This window comes from Notolabrus celidotus, chromosome 11 (assembly GCF_009762535.1).
Source record: "Notolabrus celidotus isolate fNotCel1 chromosome 11, fNotCel1.pri, whole genome shotgun sequence".
NCBI lineage: Eukaryota > Metazoa > Chordata > Actinopteri > Labriformes > Labridae > Notolabrus > Notolabrus celidotus.
Genome location: NC_048282.1, coordinates 7,678,277 through 7,697,770, shown reverse-complemented (window position 1 = coordinate 7,697,770; position 19,494 = coordinate 7,678,277). Strand labels below are relative to the sequence as shown.

The following is a 19,494-nucleotide window of genomic DNA, read 5'->3' as shown; positions in this document are numbered from 1 at the left end:
TAAAAGAATAAAAAAATTGGTTGGTGTTCAATGTGCAAACTGGAGCAACAACATTTTCTGTGGCAAAAACTCCTAAAAAGCAATGTGCACTTTTCTTTTTTTATATCTGCTTCTACTCCTTCGAACCACATGGTCAACCCTCCAATAAGCAAACACATGTGCGGTATGATTGGGGTGTGGTAATGTTTGAGGGAGTTAGATAATCTGACCCCAGGTCAGTAGGTCAGTTCTGATTAAGCACATAGCTTTCCCTACCCGGTCCAGACGGGTCACCTCCAGCTTCCTCAGGATGTAGTCCTGAGCTGGCCGCTCGTCCACGTTCCTCACTAGCAGCTTACCAAACTCCCTGGTTCCGTGAAGGTCAGGCCAGTAACGGACACATTTGCTCTATATCAAAGTAAAAACAGAGAGGGAGAGAGATGGAGAGAAAGGGGGGGGTGTTAGTATTAGACAACTGAGAGAACCGGCTCATCTCAAGCAGCTTTCCAATCAGCTTAACTGTCATACTATCCTCGTCAGCCGTCTCCCTCCCCACCCCCCCCCACCTTACACACACCCACACACTCATCATCCATAGTATAAACATCCACGCCTCTCTCTTAGAAACAACTAATGCCATCGAGAACCGTCTTTCAACTGAAACTGCAGTATTAAAATGCTGACTTCCAGTGAAAGCTTTGGGGATTTGTCAAAAAGCAGGACTTAACATTAAATTTAGACATTTTTTTGTCACATATTTATGGAGGCTTTTAATTTCCCCTAATTTCTTCTTGTCAGGGATAGAACGTTCCTGAAAAAGTACCTTTGATTGTGCATCAAACGTGCAGACAAAGTTGATTTGATTTAAATTTGGCTCATCACAAAACCTCATGACTGTCCACCCCTTCTTCTGATCCATCCTGCATTTTTATGTGAAGCACTCCTCTGAAGCTCAATGTGGCTGTCGAGGTACCTTGGACATTAAATAGACTTATGTGAAGTGGATTTTGAATTCTTCATATCTTTAGCTGTAGGAGGTTTGGATTATTCTCTAAGTTTCCCATCAAAGTTTATCTCTCAGTTTGTTGATATCCAACATTACGAGTACTTAAAAGCAATCAACTCGAAGCAGCTACAACATTAGATAAACCATTAAAGAGTAAGTGCTAGAGAGAGCAACACGAAGACGATGGGGGAGATTCACCAGGTCTACAGAAGCATCTCATGGCCCTGCTCTAAACAGTACTACCACACATCAGTAATGTGTTTAATGTTTGCTCTTACTCGTCCTCGCTCCACCTCTTTCGTGGTCATGACGATGACGTGTGTATTTTCCTGATACACCATCTTCCAGAAGTCAATGACTGTAATCTGTAGGCACCCCTGGGTGGCAATGAAGACTTTGCCCTCCTCCACATGTCGCCCCTCTTCATGCATACTCTGTACAGAATGGAAATACACTTAATGAGACACGCTTACACTCAGACTATATATTCATATATCTATACACAGGAAATGTCACAACATCAAGTGGCCTAAGTGATTGTAAAGATATATTATTTTATATCTATAATTTTAGAAGCCATTCAACCTCATCTGATGTGTTTCATTTGATACAGTGCAAGAGAGGGAGTGAAACTTGAAGTGATCCAAATGGGATTCTTGAAGGGAGAATCCTTTGGTCACACAGCGTCTTCAGTGCAGTGACCGTATTTCATACTTCAAGCTTAGCTTTACTGGATGAGAGTCTGCCTTTGTAGGACCAATAGTATCTGACAATAGTGTCCATTTTTGAGGAGTGGCACACTCGGACATGTGTGTGTGTAGTAAATCAGCTGTTAATCAGCTGCCCCAAACAACTGTTGACAGAAAAATATGACTAACTCATTGGCCCAAAGACTTTTTTATCAGGTAAGAGAATCGTTCTTATGATTTTCATGCATAACAAGCAAAAGAATGAGAAATACTGCAATCGAAAAGCCAAATAATCTAGTTGTCTCACTTTATCGTCTATGGGCAAATTATGGTTGCAAAGTATGCAGTTCTTCTGTGCTTATGTTTTTATTTCTAGAAGAGTCTTATCCCAATAAATGCCCAGTTAAGACTGAGACGGAGCAGAACCTGCCTTGTGATGTTTACCCCCTGAAGAGCAGCAGTACAAATACAAATTAGAATTTTTCAAATAATGCTGGTTATTTTATTTTTTTGTGAACTAAATGTCCACGACAGATCTTTCATTGTTTGTATCTCAGGTCGTTTTTCTTTACAGCATAGGTTCCTCAAAATATACACTATGAGGTATACATTTACGGCATGCTAAGTTGAAAAGGGGGTGTCTTCAGGCACACCAGCTTGAGTCAAAGAATAGGTCAAAAAGCCTTTGATTCTTACGGGGCATAACGCATTAAAAGTGGTATTCAGAAAAAAGGAAACGCCAACTGGTTTTGACCCTCACTGGGTCTTCATCAGGGTGTGGTGAAACAACAGAAAGAGGTGAGGTTCATTAAATACTATCACGGAGCCTGGAGGCCGAAAAATACATCAGCATATTGAGGGGAAAAAAAGTATATATGTTTATATTTCTATCTATAAAATAAGTAGTTTAGTTTAGCTTAGTTTACTAAGAAGTAAAAACAATCCAAATGTTTTGTTTACTACTTATTCATATCATCTACAATCCTTGTCTATTAAAGGTAATCAATCTTGTGCAATAGCTGCCTGTTTCGTCCTCCTGCACAACAGTTATGTGGTCTTGTATAGTTCCGAATAGACTCACTCTGATGTAGTTTGCATTGATGTAATCTGAGCCAGGAAGTTCTGGATCTGCTTCCCTGATTTCCACCCGAGTCGTGTCGACTGAAAGAAGAAACAAAGTCAAACAATCATAAATTAAACAGTTTCCTGAGATCACACATGATGGTTTTTTAATGTCAATTGATAGACTGTGAGCTATCAGAGCACAAATCTGCATGCTCTGCTGAGGCCTCTGCAGTGTCTGTTGTCTATTTGTGTCATTCTTTCCACAGGAAGTTGGAGAGACAGGAAACGGCAGGTTGCTGAGAGACACTCACAGGGGAGGATATTCTTGTATCTGTTTTTACTCTTGTTTTCTGGTTTCTGGCCTTCTTTCCGGGGATACAGCAGTTTGCACTCCTGTTGCTGAAGTACCTGGTGGTTGAGGACAAAAGAAAATGTGTTGTTTTAACATAAAAGAGTTCCAGAAAGTTCAAAACAGGACAAATTATGGTATTACAGTGGACATTTTTTAGAGGTGATTCATTCATATCAGCACGAATACGAATCAGATCAAAATGTTTGGATTGGACGGCAATGTTTAGAGCTCTAGCAGCACTGTGGAGCTCTACTTCTCTTAGTAGCACCATTTTTGTTTGTCTTGCTTGAGTGACAGATGTTAAACACCATTTCATTGATCCAGTGTTGGCAGAAATGTGATGTACGATAAGCAAAATTGACCAACAAAGGCAGGTGAGAAAAATATTGCCTGATGATAAGCATGGCTGTCAATGTTTAAGGATTTGAAAGATATAAAAAAGAAATGCTTTGCACAACTTCCATGAGTGAGCAAGTAAGTTTTTTATTTTATTTCAGGGATCTATCACCGTGTTTTAGTGAATCAAACTGGATGTAAACATAACAGTGCAGTTGGCTTATAATACAGCAGGGGTCACCCTGGGGTGCATTAAGAGAAAAACTGCATATGTAGAGTGGAGTGGAAGCATTTCAGCATAAAGTTTCCATAAAAACAACCGTGGCTCAAAAGGTTGTCTGTTTTTATTTTAGATGTGATATATATGAAGCAATAAGAGCAAGTATCTGCAGTTTTTAATGTCAATGACAGATGGACCCATTAATGACTTAAATCACTGTTTCCTGAGTTTATTACCGAACAACTCATATTGTGTATCTCATCCAGACGGCATAAATTATCTATTTTACGAATTTTAAATCGCTCTTAACACACATTTACACAAATCTTGCAGTGAGCATGTTAATATGAGGACTGTAAACGCTCTATGCTCAGATCAGCAAATCCAACATTTATGATTTACTCTGCTATGTTCTTGTTTGCAAAAATAAAAGTCATGTTCTGGTCCAATAAAAGGGTTCATAAGGGTTCAGTTTCAATATACAATGACACCAGAGAGATTCTGCGTTTTATACAGGCCTTTTAACTGTATGAAAGTGACAGAAGCCAAGAGTATCAGTATATATCACCTACCAACATCTGTACTCAAAGGTTACGACATAACGAATACATCTGATAGACAAGACAACAAACAACTGACTGGAACAACACAGATGTAAGCTGACACAAATGGAGGTAATCTGTTGAATATCAAAGGTCGTGGAACAAATGGCCAACACGTTTTATGACATTTAATATTTCAGATGACTGCTCTGGAAAAAGTTGTGGTCTCTTTGCTCAGTGGAAAATCAAGAAAGTCATCAATGTTATCACACAAAGTTAGGTGTCACAACAGAAATCTAGTTTTCATGGAAAGTGTTGTGTAAGAGCGACTGAAAGGTTGATCTGAAATCAGCAGAGTTATTGCATCACTGGTGAAGATGACAGTCAAAGGAGTTATTTACGCACTTTATCTGATTAAGTAATGTACACATGGTGCAAATCATTCAGCCTCTTGACTCAGGCTTTGTTTCATCAAACTTTATCATGAAGAAATTGAACACATTGCCTTTGAAATGACCAATACTAATCAATAAGGTACATTATCCCCACCATCTTTTAAAAGAACTCAAGTTTGAATGAAATCATTTTCAGTCTACAAACCTCAAATTCTTCCCAGAATCCTTGTTTGGGTTTCTCTGAGTTGTCTGCCACTTTGTTGAGCTCTCGTACCCGGTTCTCAATGTTTGCTGCATTTATCCTTGTGGCGTTGAAGGGCTGTGGTAGTCACATTAAGACAAGGAAATGTAATCAGTCAACCGCTATTAAAAATTTAGAAATAATGTGGAAAGCAGTGGTCTAGAAATGACATTTTTCAGCAAAATTAACCAGCATTTCTAAAGCTTCACAGGATTGGATGCTTTTGATTTTTTTGATTTTGTTAAATTATTCTGCCATACCTGTTTAAGATGCACTACTATGCCACTTTTCTCCACCATGGGGTTCTTCTTGTAATGATCCACCAGGTCAGCCAGAGTGTCGAACCTCTCACCACCGCCCACATCATATTTACCGTCCTGCTGGTGACAAACATAAACAGTTTAACTAAAGCAACAGCTGGTGTGAGGAGCTCTTACGAGGCAGAAAAGAATCATTAAAATACTGCAATAATCTGACTCAAAGCATCAACAGTATGCTGAGGTGGTTCAAGATGTGAATTAAGAGAGCTGACTCACCTGGTAGCGTATCATAACGTGGGTGACCTTGGTTTTTCGGTCCACGTTCTCGTGTTTCTCTTCATTGGTGAGAACGGAGAGCACAAAGTCGCCCGGTTTACTCTGGCTCTCCCGTACCAGGAAGCTACCTGCTCTGCCTTTCTCTGTGAGCAGTTTCTCTGCATCTCGCCCTGACAGGTGTCCATGGTACCACCTGAAAAAGAGAGAGACAATTCACTGACACATTGTTCCAAAGTGATGTTCAGGACATTCAGGGTCAAAAATATTTATTGTAGGTATTGGGTTAAGACAAAAAAGAGGTTTAAACATGCAACAGGCAAGACCTCTTCATAAAAAGTGACATCTATAGTAATATTACATAGACTTAACTCAAATCAGTACATGGTTATCGTTTTGTCTGATAAGATCTTTCTTCCTGCTTTGAATCCTAATGTCAGAGCATTTTAATCTTGTCATTTTTAGAGAGGATATCCTCACTTGTAACTTTCACTTTTGAAGGACTCATATCACTTAAGAAACTTGAAGATGGCTGACAAGTCAAGAGTTAAATAAAATCACTGAAGCACTTTGAGTTTGAGCCACCACATATGTGCTAAGGTTACAGGTAGGGCTGGGCGATAAATCAATAACGATAATTAGCGTTATATAATTTTTTTCCATATAAATATAACAAATGTTCGATAAAAAATGACTCTCCCCAACCATTGGACAGGGAAGGGGCGCTAATGTGCCTTAAACGCTAGTTGCCACCCAACATTAGACAGAAGAAGTAGACGGCATTGAAGAGCCTATCATGTTGCAGGGTAAGAGGTAGGCAGCTAAATGGTAAATGGACTTGTACTAAAATAGCACTTTTCTGGCACTAAAACCTTACACCATTGCACAACAATCACTTTTCCTGCAGACTGCAGCACAAAGACGATGCATTTGGAGCACACTGAAGGTCATTTTAACAATTTTGTCACATCCTAATGTTAATATTTGGCTTACCTAGGTTTGGCATGAAAACAATAAATAAACATATAGCCTTTCTTTTTGAAAATTAAGCAGGTAAACATTTAATATAAATGATCTCATACAGAGAAAATTATCTCAAAGCTTTTCTTCAGTAACCTATGCTTGGTCTAGACGTCATGTTAAAGCTGTGGGGTCTTTGACACTAAACATTTGTTGTTAACTTCCTTTTTTTTGAGTGGCTATCAGCATTAATTATATCAGACTGGCTATGGCATCATCTCCTTTAAGATCCTTTACAAAGATGGAGAAGCTCAGCCTCCTTCTAAATTCTGTTCCTATGTAGACAAATTATTTGAATAAGACAAGTAACAAGAGTTGAGACTAAAACTTGAAAAACTGAGGAGGAGGACTGACAATATGCTTCCTACCTCAAGGGAAAAAGGCCCAGATTGTCAGTGTAGGGGTTTACATAATGTCTATATCTATATGTACTGTACATTTTGAGCCCAGACTCCTACACGAGAAAGAAAGCGTCTACACTCAGCTGCTGATGTGTAGATGAAAAACTTGCATGTGTGTGGTTTTTTTTCCTGTGTGGTGAGGACAAGTGTGTAGGCTTAACAAGAGACGTGTATGTAGAATGAGAAAAAACCACATCAGCTAAAACCAAAGATCACAAGTTTTCCTAAGACCTAAACAAAAACAGAGACCGAGAAGATGTGTAGAATGAGAAGTTGTATATAACAAGCCTGGCACGAGATGATGCCAACCACAGCTAGAGAGAGGATATTTACACATGACGAAACAAATACAAACATGTAGCTTTCCAAAATGCCTCCTGTGTATGTGTGAGCGCACACATGGATTCCTGGCAGAGGCTTAAGTCTCTGTTTCAATGAGGTGTGTAGGTGTGATAAAGCGTATGGCTGCTTCAAACCTGTGTGTACTCCCTGGAGAGCGTTAGCCTGTAGATACTTTGTGCACATAAACAAGAACAGCAGCAACACCCACTTCACTTGTTTGAAGTTGCATTTGGGATTATATCAATATTTATGCATGTGTATATGAAGCAAATCCAATTTTAATGAGTGGAATCAATAAGCACAGCATAATTCTTCCTCCCTACAGTTAGGATGAGTAAACACGTGTGTTTGGACATTGTGAACAAATGGCTAATTTATTCCTGTTGCCTTTTTATTAAACAGATACTTTGCTGGTGATGTAGAACTGGACAGAAATCTGTTTTCATACATTCTGCTGTATAAACTGAGTATAAACACAAACTGCACATCATGTCCTTGAAGAGTTTTTTGAATGCTAAGGTTGTCAAAATGTTCAATACTTTGATCCTTTTTCTATATCACATGCATAATTTCTGTTATTTTTACAATCAATAGAATCAAAAAGTACTGAAGCTTACAAAACTAATAGACCTACAATCTTATTTTTAAAATAAAGTGGTTGCGAGTGAAAAAAAGAAAGAGAGAGAGTCGTGGTCATCTGTCTTCTAAAACTTTAACTTGTGTTGAGACAAATACCATACAACAGAAATACACACTATTCTATTTATTTTTGATTATTAATTAATTTTATTTTATTTATTCGAATCAATATATTATTATTATAACTGTTATTAACATTATTATTATATATACAGTAGATACTTTTTGGGAGATATGTCATTTCTTTTTTTTCTATGTTCTACTGCAAATTTGAAAAAGAAAATTATTGCCTGTTTTATTTAATTATTTATTTTACTTGGATACTTGGGATGCACAGTATTCTGTTATTATAGTCTATCACTATATGTCTTTGCTTTTGTGATTCTCAATCTTGATCTGTTGCGGTAAATTTGCAATATTGCCAGACACAGTCTGTTTCGGGGGGCTTGAGAGGGATAAACGTTTAAACTGTGTTCTTGTGTCCTTTTTTATGAGCAATGTTCAGTTTCTATGCAGATGTGTAGCTCTTCATATTATTCGTTATCCTCACCTAGTGCTGATGGTTGTGAGGTTTGCAAGCTCTCTGGGTGTTTTTAAAAGTAAACTTAAGACTTACCTTTTTTATCTAGCTTTTAATTTTGATTAATCTATTTTTAGCCCTGGAATGCATTATTAATATAATCATTGGTTTAACATTTATTTATCTTATTTAATTAGTTAGTAATGTATTTATTTATTGTATTCATCTGAATCTTTTTAACTCTACCTTATTTTTTACATTTTCTTTTTACTCCTACTTATTTTAGTAATTTTACTATATTTATTTCATTTTATTTCAAAGTATTTTATTTATAATCATGGCTTTTATCATTTTACCTATTGCTGTTGTTTTCTGTCTCCCTGTTATTTTGTGAAGCACTTTGGGTTGCATGTTTGTATCTATGAAAGGTGCTGTATGAAAGTTGAGTTGAGTTGAGATACAGAAGAACCCACCTTGCATAATTCGCCCAGACTTGCACCAACCCCCTCCACTCGGTGTTGTCTCAAAGAGTATTTTCAATCAAAACAGCACTCAACAAGCATAACAGTTTACCACAATTTCCTTTAAATGCAATCATTATAACCCAATGAAAGAAAAGAGATAAAGGGCGGCGCTGCTAGACTGGTTAGCCTAAGTTTGTATCCAGCATGCTTTGCACGCTAAAGGAGTGTCTTGATTCCTCGAGCGGCATCCTCTGGATAGATAACCCTTACACAATAGACTACCTCTCTGCATTTCATACTGGCTGCACCAGTGCATAGGATGCAGCTTACTTTTAAGGTATTTAAAGTGTGTCTTGTACACTGAAGTTTACAATAAGTATGTCTCACAGTACATCATGGTGCTCTTACATTAGTTCTTATCCTCTGCAGACTTGAAGTGCAACTCAACACAGTTGTCAGCCGTGTACCTTTGGGCTAACTATGCTGGAAAAGCATTACGATAACACAAAACTTTAATGCATAATATTAAATGTTACAACTTCATGCCACAAATTAAATTCAAGAAATTCCAGGAGTCAATATTTTGGAGAGAAATCTGCAGAGAGGAAAATGCTTCCAAAACAGCAGAAAGTCCACTCCAGGATACTGTAGCTGCAGAGAAATCTAGACTAATAACATTCTCAGGTGGTTTAGCTGCTGCTCACAGCAGGATGAGGCCTTAACAGTCAGACAGTCTGACAGCCCTGACGCTGGAAGAATAAAAATAACTGTCTGTGGTCAGGGAGAAACTTTCATGCAGTTTTAATGAGTTTAGCAACATATGGAGCTAACCTTAGCTAAACTTCTGTGCCTACCTGCCAGGAGTCATCCACACGGTTCTCGACTCTATGCTAATTTGAGCTTATTTGTATGTGTGGGTGTACTGTGCAACTTTGTCTTCACCTTTCAGAGGTGGGGTCCTTGCAGTTGAGTGGGTACTTGAGCTCGATGACATGGCCGTTCCTCTCGCGCAGGAGATCCTGTTGCTCGGTGTAATACTGCACCAGCTCGGCCAGCGTGGCAAACTTCTCGCCTCCATACAAGTCGTAGTAGTCGCCTGAGTTCTGGATCTTAATGTGGGTCACCTCATCGTACCGCCTGGGTGTGAAAAAACACAGAGAGGAAATAAGATCACTTTGTTATCTATCATGCATATAAGAAGATATGAGCTCACTCCAAAAAAAAAAAAAAAAAAGCATTTTCTTCATCTTTATTTTTTCTCTGGAGTGCTTGCAGCCGGCAGATATTTAAGCTGTGAGCACCAACAGCCTCCCACATACATGTTCATACAGTATAAGCTCATAGTTAATTCAAGACTCTACACACTTTGTCGCCCACACTTACTCACTCGGCACTGATGCACACACAAACGCATAACATTTCAAGCTTATCACGCCATCTGTTCCCTTATCAAGACATTTTCTTACAAGCCTGTTGTTGTGGGGACATTTTTGTTTGTCTACTCTTTATTTTCTCACACAAATCTATTTCATCCTGTCAGTGACACTGTCATTATGTGTACAAAAACAGGAACATTTTAATAGGACATTGATGATATATTGTCATACATAACACTGAGTAATAAGTGTGTGATATTAAATATTCTATAAAAACGTTGACCTTTCCTATTTGTGTCAACACTGGAATGAAAAAGTAAGCCACAACGTATTACAGCAAAGGAGATTGCAAGAAAAACTACAAAGACGCCAAGTGATTTTAAAACACTAAGGAATTGTATCAAACAGTGTTTTTTACTCAAACTTCTATAAGCAAACAACCATAAATCTCTTCACAGGGGATCATCCCTTCTTTAATACTCTGTAGTTTTCATATCTAATGTATTTGGGAGGAAGCTGCATTGTGATTGCAGAACAATACATCAGAGCGCACGCAGCTGCCCAGCTCAAACACTGATAAGCCAGAAAACATTTGGTACCACTTTGCATATTCAAAGTCCTCTGACTGGTTTGAACATGTGCACACGAGGCTGTAACACACAAACACACACACACACACGGACACACGCACGCACACACGCACACACGCACACACGCACACACGCACACACGCACACACGCACACACGCACACACACACACACACACACACACACACACACACACACACACACACATACACACACACAGAAACACACACACTTTAAAAACATACAGTTCAACTCTGATATCTGCCTGCAAGCAAGTGAAGAAGCAGCTGAACAGCTTGGGTGCTAAATCGACTTGTTTTCCATTCTCCTTCTCCGGTGACTTTGTCTGACATGTTTCTGTGGCTGAAATAAACAAAACATCCCGTAAACGTATTAAATATGACGCACATAAACACACAACTGAGTTTTAGGAACCACAGGGGAGTAGGCCAGACAGTCAGTGCAGTCTGATTTGCAGTTTGAGATAAAAAAAAAAAAGTCCCTCCCGCTCCTCTGTCTCCATCTCTCCCAACCCCCTTTTCTCCGTCTCTCTCCCTGCAAACTGATTAGGAGCTAATGGTCATATCAAATGGCACAAATCCTATTTCCTCCACCACTTTTCTAGCTGTCCTCACTAATTTCACATTCCTTTTTCTCCTTTCTTCCCATCCTCGCACTCAACATACTGTAAATCCTCCCCTTCATTCTCGCCCAATAATCCATCTCTCTCTCTTTCTCCCTCCATCCCTCTCTCCCATATATTCTGGTAATTGCTTTATGGCTCTATTAGAGGCTGTTGGCTGAGTGCCACAGGTCTTTGGCCCTGTTAAAGGGCCCTCTTTGATTCTCGGGCCAAAACCCTCTTTTCTCTCAGAGTTTAACGCCATTAACTGCGGAATGAGGCGAACACACCCTCGTTGATGCGTTTACTCAAACATGGCGGTCTAATGTACAGAAAGATGACAGAGAGATATCGGAAGGTTGGCATAATGTCTGCTCAGCTTTGGATGACTACTGTTGATTATTTCTTGATCATAAAAGATTACTAAAAAATTTTTTTTACAGGTTTTCCATGATTTTGAGACAGAGTCAGAACTGTCATCTTGATATGATGACATCATTCATCCATTTCACTTTCAGCCAATCCTGGTTGATACACCGTTTGTTTTAAGATGATACATTTATTCAATTCTTTTTCACACTCATGAAAATGCATGAAGAAATTCGAAGCATTTACAGGAACATTTTCACCATATTAAAGCTGGGGTTGGTAGTATATGGTACTTTTTGTTATACTAGTTAAAATGATCTTTATGTCCCGATGATAATCAATACATATTGTGTTCTTGAAAAAGAGTGAAACTAGTGAACACTATCTACAGCCGGATTAAACCTGGGAAAACACCAACCAATCCCTGCCATTAGGGTCCAAATTATGAAATCTGCCGTTCTGCCCGCCTCCTGCGCGTACATTTCATGTTTGTTTGTGTTTTTAACTTTCACTATGAGAATGTTTTGGTGTTTTCTTACCGCTGAGTGAGACATGAGTTGATGTAGTGCAAAACACAAACCATGTGCTGAGGACCGGTTTTGAATCAGTCACCATCATGTGGTCGCTAATCAGCGGCGCCCGTGCATGTGAGCGGGGGCGTCGTTTTTGGGGGAGCTCCGAGGGAAGGGGGGGAGGGGTTAGACGGAGTCCTGAGGAAATGTATTCAAATTCATGCTAGTTTTCTGTGGCTACCAACCCTAGCTTTAAGACGATTGTGTTGCATGTATGTCCTTCATACATTGCACTCTTAGCTGAGGTTGTTCGAACAGGCCACATGATGATGAAGGAAACACGCCTGGATGCAAAACAGGAAAAACAAACTTTGCAAAGGGTTAGTTCAAAGGCAAATTTAGTTCAGATCAATTAAACATTCATGGGTTGGCTTGATATCCACTATAATGGTTTTTTTCACTTGACTGTGTAAACCTTTAAAAAGCCTGGCTGCAGCGGAAACACATCTAAGTAAACCCAGGCTTGCAGACCTGAAAAATCCATTGCTCTCAATGGTAATTTGCCCTGCAAAATTCTCTCTAAAGATTGCCCTTAAAATTCCTCCTCAGGGTCTTTAGAGTTTATAAAGAGCATGAAAAATGAGAAAAATTGAGTGGACTGCTCTCCTTATGGAGTTGGACTATAAATTAGAATGAAACTTTTTCTGCTTCAAACTTTCTCCTTTTCCAACTTTGAGCTTTGTGAAACTCTGAATTGATTACAATTTTCAAAATCCTCAAAAACTTCTCATTAACAGCTCCGGCTTCACAGTGGCGGATCAGTTCGACCACTGCTTCTGCCGTTCACCTTGTGGACCAAATAGAGGAGAGGTGGTGGAGATAAGAGGAGGAGAGTCAGAGAGAGGGAGATAAGACAGAGAGAGAGAGAAGAGCAACAAACTCCCTCTGCGTCCATTACAATCTGAACATACCCTTTAACTTTCCTGCTGATAAAGACCTGGGTGAGATGAAACCTGCCTAATGACTAGCTAATTAGTCTCTGCTCTGATAAGACACTGTGCGTGTGTGTGTGTGTGTGTGTGTGTGTGTGTGTGTGTGTGTGTGTGTGTGTGTGTGTGTGTGTGTGTGTGTGTGTGTGTGCGATACAAGAAATGAAGACTGTATTAGGTAGCACGATGCTAGCTAAGAATACCCCCTGTAGATAAAGGATAATGAGTTACTTATCTTCACTACACTCTAATATTTCCTGCATTCGACAGTCTTTACAAAGCACACTGTAATCCCAAATATAAGAAATAAAAACAACTTCTGTGAAGTAATAACCTACATTTCTTAAATGGCTTAATATTCTTTATTTTGCCCTCATGGTGGTAAGCTGGAGCTGTAAAATGTGTGGGTTTATAACAGTAAAGTCACAAACAGGTACAGGATTTGGTTGACTCAGTCTTCCAGGAAACAGGACATGACTGTTGACTGCTCAGCCAAGTTGTCCCTCGGTCTCTCTGTTTTATTTTCACGTTGGGCAATTTCAATTATTTTGACAGCCTTACGGTAGATGTGGGGGCTGTTTTTTCTTAGAACAAAGATCTTGGGTTGAAATATTTTTGTAAGCCCTAAAACAAGACACTAAAATCCAGAGTGTTGACATACACATATTTTCGTTTGTTTCAGTCTTGAAAGTCTTCAAAAAAAGTTAGTTGATTTGGTCAAAACTGTTTGATGTTGGTCTACAAAAGTGTGCACAAGGTGTACACAACAATGACGACAAACAGACACAATTATCATTTTATAAATTCAAATGATACTAATTGTTTGGTTGCAGTAAAAATAGAAGCTTAGACTATCCTAAAGGAAGTTCATGCAACATATGCTAATGCAGCAGAAGTTGGCAAAAGTTGAACTGACAAGCAAGAGCAGCAATGTATAGCTACCGATGTAAGTAAATGCTAATACGATTTTTAGAGGAAGCACATTGAGCTAAAAAAACTAAGATCAAAATAATTTATTTTTACACACAAGTGACATTGACATAACTAATATGATAATACTGCCAGAATACTCCTGATAATTAAGGAGGCTTGAACAAAAAACAGATTGTTCATCAGTTCAACTTCAGACTATAGTTTATTCAGTCTCTATCACACAATCATAAAGGCTGAACACACAGGTAATCATCATGAATCATAAATACTATGAATTATCGTGGTTTTCCCTTGACTCTAAAGACAACACCTCATGTCTGGGTGGCAGCGCCAAACATCAGCTCAGATCATGTTAGGATCCCTTTAGTGTTTTTTTTTTATTATATGTTCTTTTAATTGGAGCCAAAACATCTGCAGAGACCTCCTCCTCCGTAACAAACCTACCAATGATATCATTATGATAAAACATAAAATATAGACATTTACGTGTCCCTCCAACAAACTATGGCTGACACTTGCAGTCTTGAGGTGGTCAATTGTTAAAACTAATGTTCATGTAATGGAAGTTGTGTTGCTTTTTTTCACAACAAGAAATGGTAAAGAGCTTTCAATGCAAAGTTGAATGTGTTCTTGCAGGAACCTAAAAATGCAAGTAAAAAATTGCAGACTGCATGGCATGGCTGTTATCACTCATGTTTTTCAGTATTCTTGATCTTTCCAAAATCCAAAAATTGTTTCTTAATGTTCTCAGTTTTATAACATCCCCTTTGTTGATTTAAAATCAGGCCCTTGAGAGAGGTAGTTGGGCAACAGTGAATTTAATAAATGTTGAATTCAGCTTTTCCTTTTTTAGTGTTAGATATTTAATTATCACTTTTCTCAAAAGGTATACAGTGTTTCTTTAATAAGAGCTCTGTTCCCTCCTCCTGCCTCATAGCTCAATGTGACCTACCTTCCCAAGCAGGTGCTGAGCCTCTGCACACTGACCACTTGACCTCAGTGTGTGTGTGTGTGTGTGTGTGTGTGTGTGTTTAAGTCTGTCAAGACGACAAACTGTGGCTACAGCTCACCCCCACCAGTCTTCCTGTGTCATGTGAGATTTATGACACTCAGTACCACATGTGTACACACACACCAACCACAGCTAGTGAAGGTCAAACCCTAAACAGGTCTCTCACTCTTTAACATTATATAAAAGCTATTGCATGTCTTCCTTTACTGTTTCCTTTTCCTGCTCAAGTTTTTTTTCCCTCACAGTATCTCTCTCACACACACAGCCTCTATCTCCCCATGCAAACATGCCAGCTTCAGCTGCAGTCACACAGTAACAAATGTGTTTGGGCCTTGTTCCAGGCGCTTGGCCGACTGATGTATCTCTTAAAAGCTTCCGTTGCCAAGGAAGAGCCACTCTCTAAACTCTCTCCTCTTCTCTCTCAGTTTGTTCTCTGCTCCCTGTGAGCACCACAGCATATCGTGCTGAGCCCTACTTACTAGAAATATCATTAAAGAGATCAAGTGAACTTCGCTTTAGGGCATTACTGCGGTTTCTCAGGGTGTTACAATCCGCTGTGCCTCAGCTCTATCTGACTGCCCCAACTTAAGATATTCAGGGCAGTTTGTGTCATAATGTTATCTGATCTCACACAATCTAAATCGGTTATCTAACACCCTCCTAGACTCACTAACAAAACTACTTCTGTTTAAATGTCACTTATCCAAAGAGAGAGAAAATGTTCGTCACTAGCTCTCAGTCTGAATGTTCGTCACTTGTCTACCCTCAGGATGGAGTTGTGGATTCTCCTGAAGGGTGAACTTTCCAATTCAGTAAAACCAGCGCAGTCACTGCTTATTCTACGACTGAAGACTGACTAAATCTATGGTCACCTAATGGATTAAGGATGTTGACTTTTATGGGTATAATTTCTATTTAAATGGTCTAATAGCCACCATACCACACAGCAAGAATAGTCAACACAGTACACCCAGTCAGGCTTCCTTCTGCAAAACATCATTCAATCTCCAGGTGAAGAAGGTGAATGTCAGTGTGAAGGAGAATAAAAGCAAGACAGAACAAACAACATGTATGTAAGCACTGTAAGAAAACAGCCATACACTAGCACTGTGGCTGATAATTGTTAATTGTAATATGGAAGTGCATGTAGGTGAGGGTTGGAGCCACACAAAAAATGCTTTTCACACACAATAAACCTTTCTACCCAGGCTGGCCTCGGTGTAGCATGCACTGCTTGTTGACTCAGGCACGTGAGATGCACAGAGTTCAACTGCTCCACAACTCCTGTCACTCAAGTTAATCATGACCAAAAAATTTGGACTGTCTCTGTTTGCATTTTGGTTATTAAGAGAGAGCTACTCTGATGATGGTTTGCCCTTCAAATATAAGAGTAAGAAAACTTAATGTTATTTATTTTTGTTGTCTAAACTGGTTGTGTGGAAAGGAGTTCAGTTAGGAGTCACACAGCTTGGAGTACACATCAGAATCTCATGCACAGTTATTAGGTCTCTCATGTGACTCTGTGAGAAATCAAACAGGAGAGAAGCCAGTCATTGGATTTGTGACAAAACCTTTAACATTGCTAACATACTGTTGGTGTCTTTCACCAAATGTGTTGATTCATAGTCAGTCAGAAAGTAGAACTGAAGTGATCTTCATTACAAGACGATGCCTCCTTAAAAAATTCCCAAAAAGATCTGAATTGTTTTGCATTTTGTGACTTTGGTTCGAATGGAAGACTTTATCTGGTCATATCTTCATGAAAGCTTTCTTGAAAATAGTGTTAAATTATCATCTTGTCTCATTCTCGTGAACCCAATATCATATATCAGGTACTGTCTCCTGAGCTGAGGGTATCGTCAAACCCCTATGGTCCAATGTCGGAATTTTTCTTAGTGGGTACGATAGACTGTTTAAATAATGGATGTAGTATCCGTGACGTCGCCCATCGGTTTCTGAAGCGCCAATTGGCGGCGGCAGCCATATTGGAAATGCTGAACTCAACATAACTTCTGTCGAGCTAGTGTGACGTAAAGAGGCAGACTTTGAGCCTCCTCGCCAACAGCTACAGTGTTCCCGCCTGTCAATCAAGTCAGCTGTGGCTCTCATAATTGAAAAATTGTAATCTTAATATATTTGAAATTGCCACGTTATGAAAAAACTCACCCCCCGCACAGTGTGTGCCGATCAAGAAATGTGCTATCCAGACTACACTCGTTTTTTGAACCAGGCTGTAAACATGTTTATTTCTGCTGTATAGACGGCTTTTTTGAATTGGTGTGTATGTGGTTTCCAGTTCTTCCAGAGCCAGCCTCAAGCGGATCCTCGATGAACTGCAGTTTTTAACACTTCCACATTGGCTTCAATTCTTGCAGACGAAAGTTGCCGTTTGGTGGGTACTTTTAAGATATTTAGGCTTATAATGAGAGAACCAAATCTTATGTATCACAGTGACCAGGTGGACCCACTTGCCGTTAAATCACCTGTTCAGTCTCTCAAAGTGAAAAAGCAACAGCTTTGTTTGTTCCCAGGACTTTGAACCAGTGAAAACAGTGAAGTTAAATAGAAAAGCTAATGGGGAGCAATAAGAACAACATGAAAACAGAGTGAGGACTCACCTCACAGAGAGGGTAAAATCCCCCGGGTTGCTCTTGCTGGGTCGGGCCAGGAAACTGCCGTGGACGCCCCGTGTCAACAGGAGCTGTTCTGCCTCGATTCCGGTGATGTTGGGGTGGAACCACCTGAACAAAAGAGAGGAACTTGAGGTTGCATATAAAATCCTGAGATGATCACTGCATGCCTTCTTAAAGAATGTAGGCAGCTAGTGCCAGCACAACACATCTCCTAAGTTCAAGTCAGTTTTACATATTGTACATGTATCTTGTATCAATAATGCCATTTAGATTTCTTGTTTAAGTTGTTTTTGGCTTTATTGGACAGGACAGTTGAAGAGAGGGAGGAAATGTGGGGAGAAGGGAGTGGGGTAAGACATGTCGTAAAGGGTTTGTGGCTGGTGACCGCTGCAAAGAGGTCTATAGCCTCTGTAAACACGGCTTAAACCACTAGTGCAACCAGCACCCCCCTCATGTAGACTGTTTAAGTCATAAATGGCTCAACGAAACAAGCAGTGCCTAAGATCTAACTACTCTACTCTTCATGCAGGGCCAAATTCACAAAAGAGGTAGAGAGGGTCTGAGCCTTTTCAAAGGAGATGAGTTATTTTTCACCTGGACGAGCTGCCCTTGCTGGTTTGCCCCAGCTTTGTACTAGATAGGGAACATTTTATCACCACTGTCATGAGTCAACCCTTCCACACACTGTTAAGAAGCTCAATGAAGCCTATACAGGGTTCCCACTCTTTTCCAGAGATCATTTTCCAGGACATTTCCAGGACATTTTCATTGATGATCAAGCTGGTATGACAGTCTAAATTTAGTTCCTAATTTAGTTCCTAAATAGTCTAATATGTTCCTGTCAGTGGAAGTCTACATTGAAAGACATGTAGTCTATGGCTATCAATGAAATCATCTCTTACATACTTAAAACTTGGCAAATTGATAATAGAATAATGCAACCACAGCACTTCACTTTATTAGTGCAACCAAGTGTGGTTCTGGTTCTGTTTGCTTGAGTTGGTTCTGTTTCTGTTTACTTGAGTTGGTTCTGGTTCTTTTGCTTGAGTTAGGTTCTGGTTCTGTTTGCTTGAGTTGGTTCTGGTTCTGTTTGCTTGAGTTGGTTCTGTTTCTGTTTGCTTGAGTTTGGTTCTGGTTCTGTTTGGTTGAGTTTGGTTTTGGTTCTGTTTGCTTGAGTTTGGTTCTGGTTCTGTGTGCTTGAGTTTGGTTCTGGTTCCGGTTCTGTTCTGGAACGGTTCTGGTACAGTTCTGGTTCGGTTCTGTTCTGGTTCGGTTCTGGTTCTGGCATGGTTCTGGTATGGTTCTGGTTCGGTTCGGTTCTGGTACGATTCAGGTTTGGTTCTGGTTCGGTTCTGGTTCGGTTTGCTTGGGTTTGGTTCTGGTTCTGTTTGCTTGAGTTTGGTTCTGGTTCTGTTTGCTTGAGTTTGATTCTGGTTCTGTTTGCTTGAGTTTGGTTTTGGTTCTGTTTGCTTGAGTTTGGTTCTGGTTCTGTTTGCTTGAGTTTGATTCTGGTTCTGTTTGCTTGAGTTTGGTTTTGGTTCCATTTGCTTTAGTTTGGTTCTGGTTCTGTTTGCTTGAGTTTGATTCTGGTTCTGTTTGCTTGAGTTTGGTTTTGGTTCTGTTTGCTTGAGTTTGGTTCTGGTTCTGTTTGCTTGAGTTTGATTCTGGTTCTGTTTGCTCGAGTTTTGTTTTGGTTCTGTTTGTTTGAGTTTGGT

The 19,494-nt window shown here is 39.5% G+C and overlaps 1 protein-coding gene across 2 annotated transcripts in view; it reads right to left on the bottom strand.

Moving 5' to 3' along the window:
* The window catches only part of ptpn11b (protein tyrosine phosphatase non-receptor type 11b), a 51,816-nt gene that overhangs the window by 9,359 nt on the left and 22,963 nt on the right, over positions 1–19,494 (bottom strand). The window contains exons 2-10 of one of the 2 annotated variants that reach the window (XM_034695966.1): positions 17,765–17,887; positions 9,687–9,881; positions 5,362–5,554; positions 5,086–5,205; positions 4,790–4,903; positions 3,051–3,147; positions 2,756–2,835; positions 1,264–1,419; positions 256–387 (exon numbers count right to left, since the gene is read on the bottom strand). In XM_034695966.1, coding sequence (XP_034551857.1) covers positions 256–387; positions 1,264–1,419; positions 2,756–2,835; positions 3,051–3,147; positions 4,790–4,903; positions 5,086–5,205; positions 5,362–5,554; positions 9,687–9,881; positions 17,765–17,887 — 1,210 coding nt within the window. The remainder of the gene's footprint in view (positions 1–255; positions 388–1,263; positions 1,420–2,755; positions 2,836–3,050; positions 3,148–4,789; positions 4,904–5,085; positions 5,206–5,361; positions 5,555–9,686; positions 9,882–17,764; positions 17,888–19,494) is intronic. The other variant, XM_034695967.1, reaches the window with a different exon arrangement.